Genomic DNA, 24,785 nt, shown 5'->3' with positions numbered 1-24,785 from the left:
GGTTTTGAACTTTTATTGTACCATTCATTTAGCGTATGAATAGCTTGTGTAATATGAAAAGCCTTTTATCTGAAAGTAAATGACAAGAAAATAAATTTATAGCAAGTTAATCACACCAAGAAACTATTCTTATAAATACATTCTTTGAAGTTAAATTTTTATATAATAGTTATGCCATCTAGAGGTTCATTTTTTTTTTTACTAATTTAAAATTATTTTTAATTGTGGCTAAAAAAAGCACATAGCATAAAATCTATCACCGTAACCATTTTTAAGTGCACAGTTCAGTAGAATTATGTATATTTACATTGTCGTGCTGAGCTTCCCTGATGGCTCAGAGGGTAAACGTCTGCTTGCAGTGCAGAAGACCTGGGTTCAATCCCTGGGGTGGGAAGATCCCCTGGAGAAGGAAATGGCAACCCACTCTGTACTCTTGCCTGGAAAATCCCATGGACAGAGAAGACTGGTGGGCTACAGTCCATGGGGTTGAAAAGAGCTGGACACGACCGAGCGACTTCACTTTACTTGACTTTACATTGTCATTCAGATTTCAAAACCTTTTCCTCTTGTGAAAGTAAAACTCTGTACCTATTAAACAACAACCCATTTCCCCTCCCCCTGCCCTGGCACCATACTACTTTCTGTTCCTGTGAATTTGACACACTCATTACCTCCTGTAAGAAAATGGTTACACTGAGAATGCCATCCAGCTGCCTTCTCTGTGAACCATTGAGCATCACGTGGAGTTTTGCATCTTTTCAATGTGATGATCTCAAGCAGAGAGAGCATAGACCAGAAACGTGGATTTCTCTCTTTAGAATAATTTTCAGGAAAAAATAAAAAGGAGTTGCCCTCCTCTTGCCTTTCCTAAGAGGAAGAAAGAAATTATGTCACCTTGTTCTCCGACTGACTCGTTAGGGGAGCTGCCACTGGCCTTGGTTTGGCCTGGCTTCGTGACTGATGAGAAAGGAACCGCTGACTTTCACCCAGTCCTCTCAGGGAAACAGTAGGAATGGAGTCCGGTCACTCTGAGCAAAGCTAAGATGCATCCTTTTTGTGCAGGAGATTTCTCTTAGTGTCACTGAGACAAGCAATTATTATTATTTTTTTTTTTGTATATCACAGTATAGGATCCTGGCTTGGTGTTTGACTAGTGGACCATTTGGAGATCCAAGTGCAGCTTAGAAATGAGAAGCTGAAACGTGTATAAACCTAAAGCCTTAGAGAGAACCTCAACTCAACATGTTCTCTCTCGCGCAGAGCACCAGCCTCCCTACATCATTGCAGTGTTGCCTCGATATGTGGAAATCCGAACATTTGAGCCGAGGCTTCTGGTCCAGAGCATTGAACTGCAAAGACCCCGTTTCATTACCTCGGGCGGGTAAGGAGTTCCTTTTTTTACTGTAGCTGCCATCTTGTTCCAACCAAAATTTTAAAGTCATCTGGGTCATCATAAAGCTGGCCCTCTCTTGCTAATCCTCTTACCCCTGTCTCCAGATCAAACATTATCTATGTGGCCAGTAATCACTTTGTCTGGAGACTCATTCCAGTCCCCATGGCGACCCAAATCCAACAGCTTCTCCAGGACAAGCAGTTTGAATTGGCTTTGCAGCTCGCAGTAAGTCTTTGTTTCTGAGATTTGGGTGTGAGTTTGCCTTCCTCGTCACTTCTTCAAGGCAGGTGATTTTGGTTTAGATGTTCATGTTTTGCTTGGACTGGCGGAATAAGCACAGAGCTGAAAGTCAAAGGGCTTGGATTCAGGATCAGACCCTGCCATAAAAGTATCTATGTAACTCTAAGTAATCTCACTGTCTCTATCAAATGCAGAATGAATGCCAATTATACTAATAGTATTTCATAGAATTAATAGGACAGTAAAATAATTGAATAGATATGGTATGGCCTTGAAAAATTAAAGACGAACAGCAAAAATAACAATCGTAACTGTCAAGGTTACAGTTTGGTTGAATGCAACAGCTCCAGAGCCTCTCAGAGTCTCTTTCACAAGTAGGCTCCTGGGCTTGGATAAGCAGGCCTTCTTTAGGTACTTTGAACCCACCTCAGGTTGCTGCCTTCGGCAGGGCCCTGGTCTTCAGACTGTCACTCTGCTTGAATGTTCACATGGGACGCTGCTCACGCTCTTGGCTGAGTAGTGACCGTGCCCTTGTTTCAGTGATGCTCTTATTGCCAACGTGCTTCTTGAAGATTGACTTTCAAGTCTTGCCTTATTCTTTTAAACATCCCTAGTGGTGGTTATTGTCATCTCAAAAGAGTAGATTTGAATTTATTTGAGACAACTGAAAGTCATCCTGAGCCTCACTTAGTCATTAAAACCAGACAGTGCTAATTTACTAAGAGAAGCAATTGTTATGAAGGTAATAGTAGGAAAACTCAGTTTTTAGAGTATCTTATAAATTATTTCTGAAAGGGAAACAGTGATCATAAATTTTGGAATACAAATGATTATAATCGTATGTGGTGGATACTTTTGAAGAGGAACTTTTATTTTGGGTGTATAAGTTCTAGACTGAAAACAAAAATCCAGTCTTAATTAGTTAGACACATTTACTACCCCGTAGATTGTTTCTTTCTTGCACCATTTAATTTTAGCATCTTACTGTTTTTTTCCTCATTTATTGCCCTAAATTATTTTATTTTCATTTTTAAAATAATGAATACCCGTAAACCCACCACCTAACTCCCTCCGAAAATAACTTCTGTAACCGGTACATCCCTCCCCATCCCATCCCTCTGCCTAGGCTCCAGACACAGCCATTATCCTAATTTTTGTGTTTTGTTGATGTTCTATTGCTAAGTCATGTCCGACTCTTTGAGACCTCATGAATTGTAGCACGCCAGACTTCCCTGTCCTTCACCATCTCCCTGAGTTGGCTCAAATTCATGTCCATTGAGTCAGTGATGCCATCCAACCATCTCATCCTGTCTGCCCCTTCTCCTCCTGCCCTCAGTCTTTCCCAGCATCAGGGTCTTTTTCAGTGAGTTGGCTCTTCACATCAGGTGGCCGGCGTATTGGAGCTTCAGCTTCAACACCAGTCCTTCCAATGAATATTCAGGGTTGATTTCCTTTAGGATTGACTGATCTCCTTGCTGTCCAAGGAACCCTCAAGAATCTTCTCCAGCACCACAGTTCGAAAGCGTCAGTTCTTGGGTGCTCAGCCTTCTTTATGGTCCAACTCTCACATCCATACATGACTAATGGAGAAGGGAATGGCAGACTGCTTCAGTATTCTTGCCTTGCAAACCCCATGAACAGTATGAAAAGGCAAAAAGGTTTGACACTGAAAGATGAACCCCCCAGGTCAGTAGATGTCCAATATACTACTGAGGAAGAGCAGAGAAATTGCTCCAGAAAGAATGAAGAGACTGAGCCAAAGCGGAAATGATGCCCAGTTGTGGTTATATCTCGCGGTGAAAGTAAAGTCCAGTCCTGTAAAGAACAGTATTGCATAGGAACCTGGAATGTTAGGTCCGTGAATCAAAGTAAATTGGATGTGGTCAAACAGGAGATGGCAAGAGTTAGGAATCAGTGAACTATAAAATGTACAGGAATGTTAGTCACTCAGTTGTGTCCGACAATGGGAATGGGTGAATTTAATTCAGATGACCATTATATCTACTACTGTGGGCAAGAATCCCTTAGAAGGAATGGAGTAGCCCTCATAGTCAACAAAAGAATCCAAAATACGGTACTCGATTGCAGTCCCAAAAATGACAGAATGATCTTGGTTCGTTTCCAAAGCAAACCATTCAACATCACAGTAATCCAAGTCTATGCCCCAACCACTAATGCCAAAGAAGATGAAATTGAACGGTTCTGTGAAGACCTATAAGACCTGCTAGAACTAACATCAAAAAAGATGTCCTTTTTATCATAGGGGACTGGAATGCAAAGGTAGGAAGTTAAGAGATACCTGGAGTAACAGACCAGTTTGGCCTTGGAGTATAAAGTGAAGCAAGGCAAAGGCTAACAGAATTTTGCCAAGAGAATGCAAAATGGTCATATGAAACATCCTCTTTCAACAACACAAGCGACAACTCTACACATGGACATCACCAGATGGTCCATAACCAAAATCAGATTGATTATATGCTTTGCAGCCAAAGATGGAGAAGCGCCATACAGTCAGCAAAAACAAGACCTGGGGCTGGCTGTGGCTCAGATCATCAGCTCCTTATTGCAAAATTCAGGCTCAAATTGAAGAAAGTAGGGAAAACTACTAGGCCATTTAGGTATGACCTAAATCAAGTTCCTTATGATTATACAGTGGAGGTGATGAATAGATTTAAGGGACTAGATCTGGTAGACAGAGTGCCTGAAGAACTATGGACAGGGGTTCGTAACATTGTACAGGAGGTGGTGACCAAAACCGTTCCCAAGAAAAAGAAATGCAAGAAGGCAAAGTGGTTGTCTCAGGAAGCCTTACGAGTAGCTGAGAAAAGAAGAGAAGCAAAAGGCAAAGAGAAAGGGAAAGACATACCCAACAGAATGCAGAGTTCCAGAGAATAGCAAGGAGAGAGAAGAAAGTCTTCTTAAGTGAACCTTTGTGTTTATCATGCCCTTACATTTTTTAATAGTATTTTACATATATTTGTGTGTTTGAGTATGTGTCTAGTTTTTGAGCTTTATGAAAAGGGTATTATGCAGCACATGGCTTTTTTAGCATCCATTTTTCTTAACAGGAATGTCTTCTCAGTGTTCTTTCTGCTGCTGGTTGTTTCATCTTTGGATGAAACAGAGAAGAGGAAAGTGGGTTTCCTTCTTTCCCTTCTCTTCTCTAGGCCTGTACTTACTCGGTGTTCTGGCTCTATGACAAAAGAAGGTTGCTTGATATCATCTTGGCTCTTGAGGAACCTGTCTTTCATTTTAATTAATCAGAGGATATACATGAAACTTTCAGAGGGCAGTTACATACTGAACTTTGCATTTAGGCCAGAAAAAGAATCCTAAGGTTGGACTCTTTAAAGATAGGTCAGACCAGGAGCTTGAAACAGGGAGAGTTACAGAGCCTGGGGAAGTTAGAAGTGAAAACAAGTGTGGAAACGAGTATTTCCAGGACACTTGGAGCCCATTCTGACTGGCATGGAGGGTGTGGCTTGAATGTGTGGGAATAACCTAGGTAAGGAGCCTGTGCCAGGCTTTGAGAGCCTTTAAAGCACCAACAGGAGAGCTTAGCCCAAGCACAGCCACGTGCTGCTGATGGCTTGGATTAGGGTGACAGCAACAGAAGAGGAAAAGAAAGGAAGGGAAAACGTGAGAGGCATTTTCAAGGAAGAAGGTGAAGGTGGTAAAGATTGGCTAAGAAGGATAGAAGAGGCCAAGAAGGATATAGGAGGGGGAAGGCTAAAGGAAGAAACAGCTATTTGGCTTATACTGTGAACAGGACCTTTCCCGGTCATGCCAGCTATGTTAAACATCTTCCATCCCTTGAGCACACCATGCTCTCTGTCATTTTAGGGTCTTGCACACGTGCTGTCCTCTTGGCCTCAGATGCCCTCCCCTCCCCCATCTGGCACCTGGCAACCTCACCTGGCCAGCTCCAGCTCATCCTTTGTGTCTCAGCTTACATTCCTCCTGGGAACCTTCCTAGACCCACTGTTCACACTGGGCTGACCGAACACCCCACCCATGTGGTTCTATCATCACTCACTCTGCTTTGTTTTGATTTTTTTTCTTTAAACCCTAAACTTTATTCAGATTTCACTAAGTTTTCCCATTAATTGTCCCTTTTTCTGTTCCAGGTTCAAATCCAGAAATCGCAGGTATTTAGGTATCACACATTCTTAGTGTCCTCTGATCTGTGGAAATTTCTTAGTCTTCCCTTGTTTTTCATGATCCTGACGGTTTTCAGGAGTACTGGTCAGGTATTTTATAGAAGTCCTATTGTGTTTTAATTGCATGGTTACTTATGATTAGACTCTAAGGGCAGTCTTTGAGGTCAGAGGCACGTGACTGCTTTGTACCCTCTGGCATATACAATTTCCAGCGTATCATCTGCTACCTGGTAGATACTAAACAAATATTGGTTGAGTGAGTGAACGCCTACCTATTCTACTCTTTTTTCAGGAAATGAAAGATGATTCCGACAGTGAAAAGCAGCAACAGATCCATCACATCAAGAACTTGTATGCCTTCAACCTCTTCTGCCAGAAGCGTTTTGATGAGTCCATGCAGGTCTTTGCTAAACTTGGCACAGGTAACAAGCGGGTATGGCCTCGGGATGAGGAACTACACTGAGGGAGGGGAAGCTGGAAAAAATGGGGAGAAATGATCTCAGACTTCCGAGAATGGAAGATCAATCATCTAGATTGATCCTTGTACTTAACAGGATCCTGTGGGTGGCCATGTGACTGTATATTTACAGCCCTGATCTTATGACTCTGGTTTCATTCACACACACAGACTTCCAGTTTTCCAGGATGCTTTGCCCTTGCCACTAGAGGAAGGTAACAGAAAGTCATTGAAGACAGCAGACATGTGTTTTGTCACCTAGTAATCAGATTACTGGCTGCGGTTCTAGACTAGTCACTGGCCTGAGCTCAGAAGGATGCAGCCGTAGGTTGTTGCGTTTTGCTTTTGGCTACGCGGGGTCTTTGTTGTGGTGTGTAGGCTCCTTCTAGTTGCAGCACACAGGCTTCTCGAGGGTTGCTTGGATGTCCTTATGCAGAGTAACTGGCTTTGCCTGGAGTTGGTGATCCAAGAGACCTAGCCGGAAGCCTTAGTGCCTTTTAGGGTGATCACTTCTCCCCATGTTCTGTTGATTTACAAGGGCTTTCCAGGTTAGGGCAAGGGAGCACACAGCCCACCTCATGGTGGAGGAATATCAACATTACGTAAAAGAAGCATGTCAGGTTGGGTGTATGTTGGTGTGTGCCATACTGCTTATCATCCTTAAATCTGTTTCTCAAGATCAAAGGAATCTGATTGGCAGGATTAGATTTTCCCCCTTACTTGTATTATTTTCTTGTCAGATATTCATGTCCGTTGCCCATTAATCAAATGAAATCCTATGTTTTTTTAAACCAATCTGTGTGAATTAATTTTATATAATCAACCTATTATCTTCTGCCATATATGCGACCAATGTATTCCATAGCCTATTGCCTGGTGTTTTTGTTTTACTAATATTCCTTTAAACACACACACACGCACACTTTTTATTTTTTAAGTCTAGTGATCTTTTTAACTTCACTGTCTTACCAGGTTTTCCTTTTTCTTCTTTACTTTCAGTGAGTTAATGAGTTTTCATTTTTGATTCTATATATGTCTTAGAATAGAGTCATGCAATCATTATAATGTTTTAGTGTTCAAAATATATGTGTATAGTTTGAGTTTTTATGAACTTGAGTCATTTTTTTAAAATAAAGTCAATCTGGAACTTACTTTGCTGTAGTGATAGTCTCATTTTAGTTTATCTTTAAATTGCTGTGCTTCTGTCTGGGAATCATGTTCGCCTTCCGTGTAGATCCTACCCATGTGATGGGCCTGTACCCAGACCTGCTGCCCACAGACTACAGAAAGCAGCTGCAGTACCCTAACCCACTGCCCGTGCTGTCGGGGGCTGAGCTGGAGAAGGCTCACTTGGCTCTGATTGACTACCTGACACAGGTGGGTGCGATCCCCCAGCATATGGAGGAGTTCACCTGGGAGTCTCAGTACCTGCTTCTCTATGGCAGGGAAAGGGGAGGCTTCTGCAATGCCACTGATGTTCCAGAAGTGAACACTGTGGAAGTCTGAGGGGGGCACATTTTTTCTGTTTCACCTCCTTGCTTAACTGTAGAATGCACATTTTGCTGAGTCACTTCAGTCTTTGCAGCCCCAAGGACTGAAGCCCACCAGGCTCCTCTGTCCATGGAATACTCCAGGCAAGAATACTAGACTGGGTTGCCATTTCTTCCTCCACAGATCTTTTCAACCCAGGGATTGAACCCGTGTCTCTTAGGTCTCCTGTATTGACTGTTGGGTTATAACAATAGAATAGAGCTCTTTTTTGCCAAATCCTGGTACCAGGAAGCAGACTCAGTTCCTGGTAGATTCACACTAAGCTCTTATAGGAACTAAAAAGAGAAAAGTTTAATTGATAGAAAAGAATAAGCGTTTTAAAGAAACTCTTGGGGAACAGTTATACTTTTGGGAAAAAAATACCTACTCTATGCAGAAAACTTGGAAAACACAGAAAAGTATAAAATAAAAATAAAAAATTGTTTATTGCTCTACCACCCAGAAAAAAGTAGCTAACATTTTAAGTGTTGTCCTTCCAGAGTTTTATATGTACTTGTGAATAATTTTTATTTATTTATCAGATTTTTAAATTGCAAATGGATATAAAGATATATACTGTTTTATAGCTTACTTTTAAAGCATTTAGCAATATATTAGGAAAGTCCTTCCCTGTCATTAAGTATTCTTCTATAACATGTTTTTTAGAGGGAGTATTTAGACTTAAATTATTTTCAGTTTACTGTTACAGGCAGATAAGTGAAATTTTCAGATCAGCGCTAAAACTAATATCTCCATTGAAGTCTCTGAACCCTAAATATCCATGCTTAAGGCTATTATTTTTCTCCTGTGCACCCATTCAGAGTCAGTTGTTCAGTTGCTAAGTCATGTCCTACTCTTTGCAACCGTGTGGACTGCAGCATGCCAGGCTTCTCTGTCCTTCAGTATCTCCTGAAGTTTGCTCAAATTCATGTCCATTGAGTTGGTGATGCTGTCTAACCATGTCATCCTTTCTGACTCAGAGAACTTATTAAAATTTTTTCCCATAAGTGTTCTGCAGACTTGTAAGAGGTGTCCTGGAGAGGCATAAGTATTGCTAGGAAAATTGTAAGCCAGCTACCCACCACCTGCTTCTGGGTCAGTGGGTATCCCACAGGTCCACTCAGGCATCTGTCGTCTTGGCACTTGCTTGACATTGGGCTCCATGGTTGGCTGGCAGCCTGCAAAGAGCACGCCAGCTCGCCTCTGTCTACATTCTGCACAGTCCATGAGGCAAGTGGAAAAGGTTCCTGGGGCAGAAAGTGTCCCAAGCATGTGGCATCACAGAAAACCCTCTATTTCCAATATCTTAGCTTTAGGACCCCAAGCACAGTCTTCCCCGACCTTCTCCACTGAGTTTGGAATGTGTGGAGGTAACTGACCCCAGCCTTGCGCCAGAGAGATGGTAGAACAAATAAGACCATGGGCATTCCAGATACAAAATAGTACAAATTGAATGATTCCATTTATATGCAGTTCTAGAAAGCATGCATTCTCAGTCACTAAGTCAGTCTGACTCTTTGTCACCCCATGGACTATAGCTCACTAGGTTCCTCTGCTCATGGAATTTTCCAGGCAAGAATACTGGAGTGGGCCCTCCTCCAGGGGATCTTCCCAACCCAGGGATCAAACCTGTGTCTCCTGCATTGACAGGTGGATTCTTTACCACTGAGCCACCTGGAAAGCCCATTTGAAGTTCTAAAATAGGGAAAGAGTAATCATTAGTGATAAAAATCAGATCAGTTATATAGGGAGTGGGTGAGATTCTTTGGGAGGAGCACAAGGGAACTTTAAAGGGTAGTAGAAACGTTTTGTTCCTTGATTGGGGTGGCAGCTACATGCATGTATATATCTGTCAAAGTGCATCTGATAGTATACTTTTTAGGGGTACATTTTATTGTATGTAACTCAATAAAGTTTATTTTAATCAATAAAGTTGATTTAAAAAAAAAACATGCCCTTTGGAATCTGACCCTAATTTGAAGTCAGCCTCTGTTACTAATGAGGTAGCTAACATCTGTGCCTTGGGTTCTTCACTTATAAAATGGGGCTAATAATACCTGTATTTGTTTTAGATTTAAAATAGGATAAATCTATAAACTGCATGACACAGTACCTGGTGTATAGTAAATACTCAGTAGATCATTGTTACTATATCTGGTGATTTGGTAGACATCTTACTTTTGATCCCTGATAAATGCCAATGTGGGATCAGGGTGGATAGGTGTGAGCTGATTTGAAGGTATTTGGAATTGCCTGGTAGCTCAGATGATAAAGGAAGTTTTAAGCCTGGCCTTGACCCTGCATTTTTGCCCTTGGCAGAAACGCAGCCAGTTGGTAAAGAAGCTGAATGACTCTGATCACCAGTCTAGCACCTCCCCTCTCATGGAAGGGACTCCTACCATCAAATCCAAGAAAAAGCTGCTGCAGATCATTGACACCACCCTGCTCAAGTGCTACCTTCATGTGAGTTTTCCCAGCACTCGGCTTCCTGCCATCCTTTTCCCTAGCCCGGGGTCCCTGCCGCTAGTAAGAGTGAAGTATTTATTCCTAGGAACCACCTACTCTTGACCTGACATTTGTGAGCTTCTTAGAATTGAGGGGTTAAGATGAGATGTTGACCCAGAATCTTAGAGTGGGCTGGTCTTCTCTGCCAAGACTGGGGTTGGTGCTACAAGGTGAATAGGGACAGTTCCCCAAAGAAAATTTCCCTTCTTTACCCACTCCCCCCTCCCCACCCCCACCCTCTTGTGTGAGAGAGCATAAATGCTGTGAAAGCTCCTCCCTGCAGTCCTGCAAAGGGTTGTTTGCTCTCTCTTGCTTGTGTAACATGCCTGGTGTTTCAGCCTGAAGCAGGCCTGGGCTGAGGGAGGATGGGCCCCCCCAGGAAGTAGTTGCTGCTGAAGTCCTGCCTCTCCTGCAGACGAACGTGGCCCTGGTGGCCCCCTTGCTGCGTCTGGAGAACAATCACTGCCACATCGAAGAGAGCGAGCACGTGCTGAAGAAGGCTCACAAGTACAGCGAGCTGATCATCCTGTACGAGAAGAAGGGGCTCCACGAGAAAGGTGACCGGGGCAGGGCTCACCTGTGATTAGAGGGTCTCTTGTGTTTTGTCTGGGGGAAGCCTCCTGAGGTGTTTGTTGTTACCGAATCACATCCAGCTGCTCACTGCTTGAAAATCAGTACACGAGAGAGAGGCAAATATTACAAAGGAAAGTTGCTTCTAATGAGAATGCTGGCAATCTGGGGAGATGGTGGACCCAGAGTGCCCCAAAAACCACATGTGAAGATTTTCAAAGCTCAGCCATGAAAGCTTTTAAAAGGAAAAAAGGATGTAATCGGTTACTCATTGGGATAGGGAGTCAGAGTCCCCCCATCCCCCGCTGTGTGCGGGCTTGTCAACTTCTTGTGATTTTTCTTTAGCTACCATCTTGTTCACAGGATTACTAAAGGGGAAGCTAGGGAGGAGATCTGGTCATCTGTTTTTACTTAGTCTTCATTTCTACTTCTTTGAAAGAAACAAGTTAGGCAAAGTACTTTGTGATCATAAGATTTAAAAGGTGGGTGAGGGCTGGAGATGAGTAAGCGTATAGGTGCCTGGTTTAACATTAGTGACAAGACAAAGGGGCCTGCTGCAAAGACCTTTCCTGCTGAAAGCTGCGTGCACTGTGATGACTCTCCAGGGAGATATGCCTTCTAGAAGGGGCTCATGACCTTATTCTTGGGCTTCATGGCCAGCTCTGCAGGTGCTGGTGGACCAGTCCAAGAAAGCAAATTCCCCTCTGAAAGGCCATGAGCGGACAGTGCAGTACCTGCAACATCTAGGTGAGTCCAGCTCATGGAAGGGGCAAGGGGGAGGGGATTGTGTTCAAGGGAACCTGACCTCTCTCCCTTCCTGATTCTGGCTGGTCAGTCCCCTCCCTTCCTTGGGTTCACCCAGCCAGGTTCCTCCGGGAAAATCCCCCCAGTGGTGGAACCACAACAGCCCCGTGGTGTGTAGCCAGTCTGATAGGTCCAAGCATCTCTGAGTGACTGGACAGAGCTAACTTCTCTGGATGATAAATCCTGGGCAACCTGGGCACCTGCCTTCTGGTCCTGTGGGCAGAGTGGGTGGACTTCACCTGCTGACAAGTCTTCCTTTTCCCTCTAGGCACAGAAAATCTGCATTTAATTTTTTCCTACTCAGTGTGGGTCCTGAGAGACTTTCCAGAGGATGGTCTGAAGGTAGATCACGGCGTCCCTTGGGTTTATTGGGTACCACGGTTGGTTCTGGTTTTATTTTAGACAGTTGTGGGTAGAGGGCTAGGAAGGGTTTGTGCAGTTCTCTGGTGTTTCCAAGACTGGGACACATGGGACAGCAGTGGAATGCAGTAGAAAGAGCCTGGTGCAGACGCCAGGAGACCTAGTCTGCCCCACACCGACTGGCCACAGATGCCCTTCCCGCCTCAGTGTCTGTCCATGTGACCCTACGCTTGTGTGCATGTGTGTTTGGAAGGATTGCCATCAGGTGGTTCTGCTCCTGGAACTCAGGTTTTATTCCAACAGATATTTACTGAGGACCTCCCAGAGGTAGAGTCTCTGCCACGAGACCGAGTGCTGGGCTTCTTAGTGGAGAATTTTAAGGGTCTGGCTATTCCTTATCTGGTAAGATATTTTTTGATCTGAACTAAAAAGTTTCAGTCAAACCCAGGATCTATGACTACAAGAAACAGTGATTAGCCAGTTCAGATTAGGGTTTGTGTCCCTTGGGGATTGGAAGGACTGTAAAGAAGAGGGCTCTTTTAGTCTCCTCTGAAAGAGGTCTCCCAGTAGACCAAGCTGGAGATGGCACTTTTTGATGCTACCTTCTAAACCTAGGTGACGTACAGAGAGATAAAAGAGAAGGAGAGAAAATGTTGGAGAAAACCATATCAGAGCCACATTTGTACAGCCAGACTTGACTGTGACCACAGGATGACCAAATCAGTCCTAAGTACCAAAATGTAAATATTTAACCTTAATTACACAGACTGATTTGGATGATTATGAGACAGAATTAATAAAGGAGCTTAGTTAGATTGGAAATTGAGATGCTAATTCCTCATATTGCTGGGTTGTGGGAGAACTATCCCATGGTAATCTTAATTAGGGGACAATCTGGATAGGACCTTTAGGGCCTTAAAAATGTGAGGGAGCCTGGGCGAATGGGCTGGGCTGCTCCACACCACAGCACAGAGGGTACCAGGCAGACCTGTATCTCACCCCAGGAACACATCATCCACGTTTGGGAGGAGACTGGCTCTCAGTTCCACAACTGCCTGATCCAGTTGTACTGCGAGAAGGTGCAAGGTCTGATGAAGGAGTATCTCCTGTCCTTCCCTGCAGGTACCAGTTCTCAGCACTCAGGGTGGCCCAGGCCTTAGAGGTGAGCTGGGACCTGAGGGGGCCATGGGTGGGGTAGAGAAGCAGACTTTCTCTGCAGGCCCAGGTGGGCAGGAAGAGCCTCGGAGGCACCAAGGCAGCTAAGTGACCCCACAGGTGAGACTTGGGGGCTGGTGTCTGGATCTGGGCATCTCTGAGCCTCCCTGGGCATCACCTATGGAGGAGGGGGAGTAGATCTGTTTGCAGAGTGACAGCTGTGCTGATAAGGAACAGATTTGTCTATCAGAGTGCTTCTCTAAGCAGCTTGGTGGGTTTTTTTTTCTAATCTCAAGCTGATGTTTTGGGGCCATACAGAGACCATAAACTAAGAGAAGGCCAACTGGAAAGCATCACAAAGGCCCTTTCTAATCATGGTGGTGACATCATTGAACCCCAGCCCCTTCATTTTTTCTTGATGACACCACACATTGCTGCCCAACAGCATCCTTTCATGTTGAGCATGGTTTCTTTTAAAGGCAAAGCTCCAGTCCCTGCTGGTGAGGAGGAAGGAGAGCTGGGAGAATACCGAGGGAAGCTCCTTATGTTCCTGGAAATTTCCAGCTACTATGACCCAGGCCGGCTCATCTGTGATTTTCCTTTTGATGGTGGGTGTCTTTAGCCACTTTAACAGAAGATAATGCAAAAATGGATCCTTCCCTTATACCAGTTCCCCAGCCCTCCCAAAAGTTGGGCCTGGGAAAAACCATGCGTTTCAGGCCTGTGCTCCTATTCTGTCCTCTCTGAAGACTCACTTTTGAACCATGATTACGAGAAGTCTCTTTTGGGTGTGAACCGCATGCTAATTAGCCACGTTGAAACCTGTTTGTTGCTTCAGTACATGTTCTTGGCCAAGTTCCTTGTTTAGCAGTTTCTGTAATCTGGAATAATTTGTCTGAAAAAGACATATGTCTGGCTGATGTATAAGTACCATGAGAGCAGAGGTGTCTGCTTCCCTTAGCTGAAGGGCCTGGCACATTGTAGGTGCTTATTATGCATTTAGCTGATCATCAAGTATTGTTCTCCCATTTATAAATGATCACAGGAAAAGATGAGATAAAGTACCACTTAAAATAGTCCCCTTCCTCCTCCCTTTAAAAAATTTTAGTAATTTTCTCCTTGAAAAAAATCCCTATTCATTCCTCTAATAGCTTAGCCCCTGGCCTTGGGCTTGCCTGGTCATGGTGATGGTTTCTTACACTCTTTCCCCCCACAGGCCTCTTGGAAGAACGTGCTCTTCTGCTGGGACGCATGGGGAAACATGAACAAGCTCTCTTCATCTACGTCCACATCCTGAAAGACACGAGGATGGCCGAAGAGTACGTTGACCCTGCCGTGCCACCTCCCAAGGGTGTAAAAGAGGCGCTGCAGAGAGATGAGAGGCTGAGAAAGCCGTCCCTGCACCTGCAGCTGAAGCGAGGTCACCTCGTGTGCTGGCCCCTGATTGTACTGTCATTAGACTGCTCACTCAGGCAGCATCCATGCCCTCTCTGTACATGTGACCTTGTCTGATCACTCTCTCCCTTCCAGGTACTGCCACAAGCATTATGACCAAAACAAAGATGGCAACAAAGATGTAAGTAGTCGGCCCCAGGGCGCGCATAGGCATTGCACTGCCCCTCTTAGCATAGCAGGCGCCCTCTGGTTTGGGCCGCCGGCGACACTGGCAGGAATTGCTGACATAAGACAAGGCATGGGTTAGGGCACTGATTGATTTTGGGCACACGTGCTGAGGGAGTGGCAAGGTGCCTGCAGTCTTGGTTTGCTTGGGGTGGTTCTGGCTTAGTCTGTTGTCATCCGTGTGATTATTTGTAGTGCCCCTGCCACTTTACTCTTAAAACAGTCTCAACTTGTACAATAAATTTCCTGGTCAGCCTGTTGAGAAGGAACATCTGATGGTTCTTACAACGTGCCCATGTGTGCTTTGCATAAATTCCATATGGATCTGTCAATGTGTAGAGATATTTTTAATGGCCATTGGTGGCAGTGGTGGGGGGCGGGGTGGAGTTTGCTACTTGAATCTAGGAGGTGGAGGCCAGAGTTGCTGCTTATTGATGCACAGCACAGCCCAGAATGTTGAGTGAGAGGCTGAGAAACACTGGTGTGGGTCCAATAGGAGATACAGCGTCTCATCTTGGGCTCATTGGCTTATATGTGGCATGGTCTCAGCCTTCAACACCAAAGGAAATGGGGGGGTCTCTTGGAATCATTTTGTTAATAGTATGAAGAAGAAGAAGTGAAGTTGCTCAGTCGTGTCCAACTCTTTGCGACCCCATGGAGCCTGTCAGGCTCCTCTGTCCATGGGATTTTCCAGGCAAGAGTGCTGGAGTGGATTGCCATTTCCTTCTCCAGGGGATCTTCCCGACCCAGGAATCGAACCCAGGTCTCCCAGCTGGCAGGCAGACGCTTTACCATCTGAGCCACCACGGAAGCCCTGGGCTTCTATTACTTCTTACTATTAATAGTATAATGCTAAACAATACAAGGCATTTGATTTTTTTTTCTCTCAGAAAGAACATGATCTTTAATTTTTTAATATTTTATTTCTATTTACTTGACTGCACCGGGTCTTAGTTGCTGCACTTGGGATCTTTGGTCTTCGCTGCAGCATGCAGGATCTTTTGTTGTTGCTTATGAACTCTTAGCTGAAGCATGTGTGATCTAGTTCCCTGACCAGGGATCAAACTTGGGCCCTTTGCATTGGGAGTGTGGCGTCTTAGCCACTGGACCACCCAGGAAGTCCCACACAGTCTTTTTTGATATCTTCAGTCAACGGACTTTACAAAATTTATTAAAAGGTGAAAAATGCTGCAATTTAAAGTTCCTGCAGACCAACCCTCTTGCCTTTAGGTGTGGTCACGCTGAGGGTTCGGGGAGGGTTGCTGCCGGCCTGACGCAGGCATGGCTTGTTGTGTATGAGACAGGTGTATCTGTCCCTGCTCCGGATGTACCTGTCGCCCCCCAGCATGCACTGCCTGGGGCCAATCAAGCTGGAACTGCTGGAGCCACAAGCCAACCTCCAGGCCGCCCTGCAGGTCCTAGAGCTGCACCACAGCAAGCTGGACACCACCAAGGTCAGCAGGTCTCCTCGCGGAGATGGAGGGTGCATGTGGGGATCATGAAACCACAGGAGGGGCTGGCAGGAAGGACGGGGGTTTGAGGGCTCCGTGACGTCAGGCGTTTCCTCAGTCTTGCTCTTGTCCCACCTCTCCCTGTTCCCGTCTGTCTTCCCGTCCCCAGGCCATCAACCTGCTGCCCGCGAACACTCAGATTAACGACATACGCATCTTTCTGGAAAAGGTCTTAGAAGAGAATGCACAGAAGAAACGGTTCAACCAAGTGCTCAAGAACCTTCTCCATGCAGAGTTCCTGAGGGTATGAGCCTTCCAGATGCCAGTGAAGGCTTGTACTTTTCAGTGTGAGGCCGTTACTACGTCCCCTGAGACAGAGGCAGAGCTTGGTGCTTTTTAACTCTGTGGCTCAAACTGATCGGTAACCAGCTGGGCATGTAGCTATGGGTGTTTCCGTTAGGGAGCCCCTGTGGGCTGGGAGGTGAGACAGTGCCGGCCCTTCCTCCTGTCCTGCCTGCCAGACAGTGGGACCTCCCCCCAATCTCTCTGCTCCCAGGTCCAGGAAGAGCGCATTCTACACCAGCAGGTGAAGTGCATCATCACAGAGGAGAAGGTGTGCATGGTGTGTAAGAAGAAGATTGGAAACAGGTGAGCCTCACCCATAGCTTGCTCAGGGTAGATTTCAGCCCCTTAACCCAAGAGGAAAGAGCAGCTGAGAGCTATCTGGGCTGCTTTTAGTGCTTGAGCCTCCAGAGGGCAGGCCATGTTTTTCTGGTGTGTCTGTGGGGTGGGGTTCTTTGAGAATTAAAGGCCTGAAATGTGTAGCATGGGGCTCTTGACTTCTTGGTCATAAAGCCCTTTCCCTCTGGCTGCTTAACATTGACATGTACCACGGGGTGTTTGAGAGCTGTATGTGGGCAGGAGGTCCTTATCGTCTAAGGATACACCTCTGAAAGAAGAAAAAGGGCTTTCAGCCTGCTGCCTCATGACCTGAGTAAAATCCTGAAGCAGCATCATTCTGTTTTAAGGCATATACTCTAGTTAGTGCCCCTTCCTCCAAGGAAGAGTGATTTGTCCTTTTACTTCTATGGCTGGAAGAATGCTTCCCTTCAGAAAGACCCACTGCCCTTTGTTAGAGTTAGCCCAAAATTTGTACTGATGGGCAGTTGGCGCTCAGTAAACTGCTGCTGAGCCAGGCTGGTGCATTGCCTTGTTTGGCTATGTATTGCACACTGATGACAGTAGGAAATATCCCCTGCTACTAGAGTATCATACCAAGTGGAGTAAGTCAAAGAAAGACAAGTACCACTTAAATGTGGAATCTAAAATCTGGCACAAATGAACTTATCCACAAGACAGAAATAGACCTACAGACATAGAGATCAGGCTTGTGGTTACCAGAGGGCCGTGGGGGAGGGAGTGAGAGGGACTGGGAGTTTAGGGTTGGTAAATGCAAACTATTAAATTTAGAATGGATAAACAAGGTCATAGTGTATGGCACAGTGAGCTATATCCAATTTCCTGGCATAAACCATAATGGAAAAGAATATAAAAGAAGAAGGTGTATATGTGCATAGCTCAGTCACTTTGCTATACAGCAGAGATGGGTACATTATAAATCAACTCTATTTCAGTAATTTTTTAAAATTTAATAAATTAAAAAAAAAATTCCCCATGCAATTGAATGGCATGGACCTCATCTTCTGTTTGGATATGTGACCGAGATGGTGGCCACACTGCTCTTTATGGTTAGAGTAGGTAGCTTCTGGGGTGGCTCCTGGTAAGGTGCGTTTTCCGGTAAGAACTTGTATTCTCTTAGAGGCAGTCCTCACTCCCAGGTCATTTTCCTTCCCTGCAGCGCATTTGCAAGATACCCCAATGGGGTGGTCGTGCATTACTTCTGCTCCAAAGAGGTCAACCCGGCTGCTGACACCTGAGCCCAGCAGGCCAAGGACTGAGCAGCGGATAGCTCGGCTACCCCAGAGGGGAGAGACCCGGCCTTGGGACTCGGGACTGCTGCCACCACCAGTGTCTCCCCGTTTGGACACTGGCTACCTTGAGCTCTGGAACATTTCTGAATTATTCAGACTTGTGTTCTGACGTTGCCAGATTTTTGATAGAAAAAGAAATTAGTTACACCTTTTATACCAATATGTTGCAGGCAGTTTCAGACAATTGGATACCTGCTTGGACAGGAAGAGATAGGAAGGGCACCATCCTGCCTTTGCATCCAGTCACCCAAATATGGAAACTGTGTCAAGTGTCTGTAACCCTCCTGGGGGTTGTTTATTCACTTTTCTATTAGGATGCACATAGGACTTCACAGGAGCCTTCAGCTTGGCTGCCTGGAGTCCCCTGAGCAGGGAAGCCCCAGAGCCCCTCTGACTGCAGAGGCCGGACGGGTCCGCCCTCTAGGTAATGCTGGTCACTTCGTAGTTGCTGACCCTGGATCCCCTCACCAGTGTCCCCAATCAGCTCTTGATTTTTCAGTCTCCTCCTTCTATTTATTTTCTTCCTTTATCTCTCCCTCACTGCTCCACCCAGGCTTTCTCTCCCATTTTCCTGATACCAGGAATTTTGAACAAGGTAAAATGAGAAGCAAGAGGAATTCCTGATTTCTAGGAATACATTGGTTACTGACTGTCACGTGTGTTGTAAATAGAACCTCCCTGGACTATACATTCCATGCCCAGAAGCTTAGAAGAGCATCTCTCTCAGGGCCGAGTGTGACAGTACTCAGGGTGGGCTACCCTGGATATGTGACCTCTTGGCAGATGTCTGCAGAGGCTCCTGCTCCAGGTTCATCCTCCAGCCCCCACAGTGCAGGTTGGTTTAGGCTTGCTGAGCAGAGTGCTGCATACTTTGGGCGCCTTCCTCTTTCCAGCCCATGTCATCCACCCACTTTGGCCTGGCCATTGTTCTCCAGCTTTGTTTTGCAAGGGTTGGAGGATTGCACTGGGACATGGACAGTAGGGGGATCCTTGCTGCACACAGGAAACGATCTGATCAGAAACTGACAATGACGATGTTGGGTGTACTTGTGCAGGGCTCGGGGAGAGCCAAGAATGCTCCTGGAGCGCAGGAGCTCCTGAAAACTCACCGCCAAACTTGGGGGAGCCCTTGTTCAGGGGAGACCCCGCCTCCCATGAGGCCCCAGAGCCCACAGGCAGAGTCCTCAGCACTGGGAGCACACCCTGTATCCTGTCCTTGCTGGGGGCCTATAGACTCACCGTGACCCCAGAGTCCAACAGCTTTGAGGGTAGATGACAGCGCCCCATGCTGACACTGCTCTGGTGGCCTGTCCTTGACATGCCGAGATCCTTTTTAAACCGCAGCATCGTGCTGTTTGGGGCCTGTGTTGTAGCCTGACTTGCTGGTGGTGTAGAGGCTCCTCCCAGGCCCACCCTCCATGGAGGGTCTGAAGGGACAAGAGTAAGAGCCATCAACATTGTTCATGGAGATGGGGGACCCTGCTCAGGTTTGGGAGGCCGAACTGCACAAGATCCACATCCCACTGGCCATGTTCCTGCTAAGAAGCAGGGCTGCCTTGGGCCCCATTTGCACCAGTTCTGAGCACCAGGCTGAGTTTCCTCTGGAGCAGCAACTGAAACTGGCCCCAGCCCACACACCCTGCCTTCCTGGCCTCCATGTGTGTGCCTCCTGTTCCCACCACCTGTGTGGCACACATGTTTGAAGCAATAGAATAAAAAATGTGTGTTTCCTTCCCTGCTGGAATATATAAACGACCCAGTTTTCCCAAACTCCATTCTCCTGCCCTAGACACTCTGCCCTCCACAGAGGTGTGGCGAAGGCTGGAGATGAACACACTATGGTGAGGACTAGCAAAGCTCTCATAATAAACATTATGAAGTAAGAAACCAAGCCTGTCTGGGTCTCTTTTCTTTTTTCCCCCTTACCTGTGGGATTTTATGAAAATAACAATGAAATGCCAATTTAAAAATCAGGATCTTGCAAGGGTGCCCAGTTTCACCGCTACTATTCAACATAGTTCTGGAAGTTTTGGCCACAGCAATCAGAGCAGAAAAAGAAAGGAATCCAAATTGGAAAAGAAGTAAAACTCACTGTTTACAGATGACATGATCCTCTACACAGAAAACCCTAAAGACTCCACCAGAAAATTACTAGAGCTAATCAATAAATATAGTAAAGTTGCAGGATATAAAATCAACACACAGAAATCCCATGCATTCCTATACACTAATAATGAGAAAGTAGAAAAAGAAATTAAGGAAACAGTTCCATTCACCATTGCAATGAAAAGAATAAAATACTTAGGAATATATCTACCTGAAGAAACTAAAGACCTATATATAGAAAACTATAAAACGCTGATGAAAGAAATCAAAGAGGATACTAATAGATGGAGAAATATACCATGTTCATGGATCGGAAGAATCAATATAGTGAAAATGAGTATACTGCTGGTGACGGAATGAAACACCAACACTGCAGAGTGGTTTGAATCTTTTTACTGTAACTCTTTCCTTCTTACAGCTGCTTTATTTCATATCCCTTGCACAACAACCTACAGGGCAAGTTGCCAAGCACTATGATTCAGAGACTATACAGTGCGCAGGCACAGGGTGAGATAACCTTTACCTTGACTTATTTACTGCAGCTAAGACTTTGTTTTGGGGAACTTCCTTATCAACTTAGAATCTGTTTTGTCCCTGGGTCTGTTCCTTTTGAGGAATCAAAGAAACATCCTTGTGTGCAAGAAATGTTCTTTTCCCACAGGAACAAACAGGATTCTTAGCTGAACATCTCGTTTGCAAGAATGTGCAGCCCTGGTTGAGAGTCTCGTTTGCAAGCACTTCTCAACCTTCCTTATACCTTGTTCCCTACATACTACCCAAAGCAATCTACAAATTCAATGCAATCTCTATCAAGCTACCAGCGATATTTTTCACAGAACTACAACAAATAATTTCAAGATTTGTATGGAAATACAAAAACCTCGAATAGCCAAAGCAATCTTGAGAAAGAAGAATGGAACTGGAGGAATCAACTTGCCTGACTTCAGCCTCTACTACAAAGCCACAGTCATCAAGACAGTATGGTACTGACACAAAGACAGAAATATAGATCAATTGCACAAAATAGCCCAGCGATAAATCCACACACATATGGACACCTTATCTTTGACAAAGGAGGCAAGAATATGCAATGGAGTAAAGACAATCTCTTAACAAGTGGTGCTGGGAAAACTGGTCAACCACTTGTAAAAGAATGAAACTAGATCACTTTCTAACACCACACACATAAATAAACTCAAAATGGATTAAAGATCTAAATGTAAGACCAGAAACTATAAAACTCCTAGAGGAGAACATAGGCAAAACACTCTCCGACATAAATCACAGCAGGATCCTCTATGAACCACCCCCCAGAATTCTGGAAATAAAAGCAAAAATAAACAAATGGGATCTAATTAAAAGCTTCTGCACAACAAAGGAAAATATAAGCAAAGTGAAAAGACAGCCTTCTGAATGGGAGAAAATAATAGCAAATGAAGCAACTGACAACTAATCTCAAAAATATATAAGCAACTTATGCAGCTCAATTCCAGAAAATAAACGACCCAATCAAAAAATGGGCCAAAGAACTAAATAGACATTTCTCCAAAGAAGACATATGGATGGCTAACAAACACATGAAAAGATGCTCAACATCACTCATTATTAGAAAAATGCAAATCAAAACCACAATGAGGTACCACTTCACACCAGTCAGAATGTCTGCGATCCAAAAGTCTACAAGCAATAAATGCTGGAGAGGGTGTGGAGAAAAGGGGACCCTCCTACACTGTTGGTGGGAATGCAAACTAGTACAGCCACTATGGAGAACAGTGTGGAGATTCATTAAAAAATTGCAAATAGAATTGCCTTACAACCCAGCAATCCCACTGCTGGGCAAACACACTGAGGAAACCAGAACTGAAAGAGACACATGTACCCCAATGTTCATCGCAGCACTGTTTATAATAGCCAGGACATGGAAACAACCTAGATGTCCATCAGCAGATGAATGGATAAGAAAGCTGTGGTACATATACACAATGGAGTATCACTCAGCCATTAAAAAGAATACATTTGAATCAGTTCTAATGAGATGGATGAAACTGGAGCCAGTTATACAGAGTGAAGTAAGAAAGAAAAACATCAATACAGTATACTAACACATATGTATGGAATTTAGAAAGATGGCAATGATGACCCTGTATGCAAGACAGCAAAAGAGACACAGATGTGTAGAGTGGACTTTTGGACTCAGAGGGAGAGGGTGGGATGATTTGGAGAATGGCATTGAAACATGTATATTATCATGTAAGAAACGAATCGCCAGTCTATGTCCGATGCAGGATACAGCATGCTTGGGGCTGGTGCATGGGGATGACCCAGAGAGATGTTACGGGGAGGGAGGTGGAAGGGGGGTTCATGTTTGGGAACGCATGTACACCCATGGTGGATTCATCTCAATGTATGGCAAAACCAATACAGTATTGTAAAGTAAAATAAAGAAAAAAAAAAGAAAAAAATCAAGATCTTGGTGGTCCATTAGTTAAAAACCTGCCTGCCAATGCAGGGAACATGGGTTTGATCTCTGGTCCAGGAAGATCCCACATGCTGTGGAGCATGAAACAGCCCATGTGCCAAAACTGCTGAGCCCACGCGCTGCAACTACTGAAGCCTGAGCGTCACAAGAAGCCCTCACACCACTAGAGAGTAGCAGTGAAGACCCAGTGCAGCCATCAATAAATAATTTTTTAAATTAAAAAAAAACTATAGCTTAAAAGAAATTATTTTAAAAAGAATTGAAAAGACTAATCGAATTAGTGACTAAGGAAAAAAAAATCGGTGTAACACTGTCTTGATCTGTGTCGTCCAGTTCAGCTAGTGTGTAGCTGCTGTATTGACAGGACGCATGGAGAACATCTCACCACAAGGTGTCAGTAGACACTGCAGCTCTAGCTGATCCGAACTGTTTCCCCTTCACTTCACGTTAGGGCCTTGCGCCTCTTCCTGCAGCTGAGAATGACTGGGAGATGCATGGTGGGTGTGGAATTGGTGGGATGAAGGGACTGAGGGGTGTTTGAGAAGTGGAGAAGTGTGGGTCCACTTCGGCCAGCTCCAAAACAGCGGTCTGTTCTTTCTGTGTCCTCAAGAGCCATCTCTGGCCACCCTGAGTTCTCTCTGGAAATGAAAAACATCTGGGACTAGGAGGTTTGACTTTCTTGAGGCATGGGGCTGATGGCTTCCAGGAGAGGGTGTGGTACAGCCTAGAAAACAATGTCAGGGGCCCTGGATGCCAGGCCTGGCTGACTCTGCCCCCAGCTAGCTCCGTGCCCCTTGACCCCTTCGGTCTCCCCTGCTATGTACAGATCACCAAGAGGGTGGGACACCATTTCTGAGATCCCAGCATAGGTTCTTGACCTCATGCTCCAGTTGAGCAGAAACAGGCACTCCCCTTTGGGACCTGGCCAACAGCCATTCAGGGAGTTTCTGGTCTGTGCTTGCCTGTGGGTTTCATTTTGGAGTTGAATCACTTCATTTGGAATGTCATTTTTTCAGTCTCCAAGGTGGGCCACGGGAAAGAGTGGAGATGACTGGGTCTTGGTTGAGGAAAATGTATCTCCCAACAACTCACTGCCCTAGAGATCCTTTCTTCCAGAAACAGTGCCTATCTTGGACACCTTGGTGGTTGTGGTCCACAGAAAGAGGGACATCACACACCATCTGCAGCCTCAGGCTCACGATGGTCAGAGGGGACTCTGAAGCCTTTATCTCCAGTAGCTTAAGGACAAGCGGACCGGTTTTGGCCTGCCCTTATCCATACCACATGGCCATATGCCTACTTCCGTCCCTGGACCACCCAGGCATTTCCACTGATTCAGGAAGGGCACCTGGGCAGAAGCCACAGGGAGTCAGGAGTCTGAATTTCTCCAGGATGACGTTGAGCCCTCTTCACATTTGGACCAGGGCTTAATGCAGTGCTCCTCAGGGTTTGAAGAACAAGCGAGGGAGACCTTGAGAGATTAGAAATACCTTTGAGTTCAGATGAAACACGACACCAGAGATTTCCAAGTTTCTGCTTAAGAGCTGTGGGGAAGGTGGGACTTGAAAGGTGTTGGTTTTAGAGTTTTCTGGTAGCTTGGGGGAGACTAGGCCCCTAATGCAGCACTTTCTGGCTGCTCTTCCCTGGACCACCTGTGTTGGCATCATCTCAAAGGCTTGTTGGAAATACAAACACTTGGGTTCTATCCATACCCACTAAATCAAATCATCTGGGGCTAGGGCTCAAGTGTCTATTTTCCATAAGCAGCCCCCTGATAACCAGGGGCTGGGACTGGGAACTAGAGTGCCCGTTCTGCATCCTCTTGGAAAGGCTCTGAAGTCCCTCCTGACAGAGGAACCTGGGCTCCAGGCACTTCCTGAAGCATGTCAAACCCCACCTCCAGCCCCAGTTGAGAGTGCTCAGTGGAACGGCCAGCTCCACCCTCCCCACCCCAGCTACCTGTC

General features: G+C 45.4%; 1 protein-coding gene across 8 annotated transcripts in view; it reads left to right on the top strand.

Annotated features, from left to right (window-relative positions):
* VPS39 (VPS39 subunit of HOPS complex) overlaps window positions 1-20,127 on the top strand; it is a 46,158-nt gene extending 26,031 nt beyond the window's left edge. For 5 of the 8 annotated variants that reach the window (XM_060419117.1, XM_004010477.4, XM_042253027.1 and 2 more), the window contains 17 exons: window positions 1,261-1,381; window positions 1,498-1,618; window positions 6,086-6,215; window positions 7,485-7,627; window positions 10,100-10,243; window positions 10,701-10,842; window positions 11,516-11,602; window positions 11,928-12,001; window positions 12,323-12,421; window positions 13,024-13,141; window positions 13,654-13,782; window positions 14,391-14,493; window positions 14,705-14,750; window positions 16,099-16,248; window positions 16,415-16,549; window positions 16,802-16,893; window positions 18,104-20,127. In XM_060419117.1, coding sequence (XP_060275100.1) covers window positions 1,261-1,381; window positions 1,498-1,618; window positions 6,086-6,215; window positions 7,485-7,627; window positions 10,100-10,243; window positions 10,701-10,842; window positions 11,516-11,602; window positions 11,928-12,001; window positions 12,323-12,421; window positions 13,024-13,141; window positions 13,654-13,782; window positions 14,391-14,493; window positions 14,705-14,750; window positions 16,099-16,248; window positions 16,415-16,549; window positions 16,802-16,893; window positions 18,104-18,182 — 1,913 coding nt within the window. In that variant the 3' untranslated portion in view covers window positions 18,183-20,127. The remainder of the gene's footprint in view (window positions 1-1,260; window positions 1,382-1,497; window positions 1,619-6,085; window positions 6,216-7,484; window positions 7,628-10,099; window positions 10,244-10,700; window positions 10,843-11,515; window positions 11,603-11,927; window positions 12,002-12,322; window positions 12,422-13,023; window positions 13,142-13,653; window positions 13,783-14,390; window positions 14,494-14,704; window positions 14,751-16,098; window positions 16,249-16,414; window positions 16,550-16,801; window positions 16,894-18,103) is intronic. The other 3 variants (XM_060419118.1, XM_060419116.1, XM_042253026.1) reach the window with 1 other exon arrangement.
* Window positions 20,128-24,785: the final 4,658 nt, after the last annotated feature.

Source organism: Ovis aries, chromosome 7 (genome assembly GCF_016772045.2).
Source record: "Ovis aries strain OAR_USU_Benz2616 breed Rambouillet chromosome 7, ARS-UI_Ramb_v3.0, whole genome shotgun sequence".
NCBI classification, from domain to species: Eukaryota; Metazoa; Chordata; class Mammalia; order Artiodactyla; family Bovidae; genus Ovis; species Ovis aries.
This window is presented reverse-complemented; position numbering and strand designations above follow the sequence as displayed.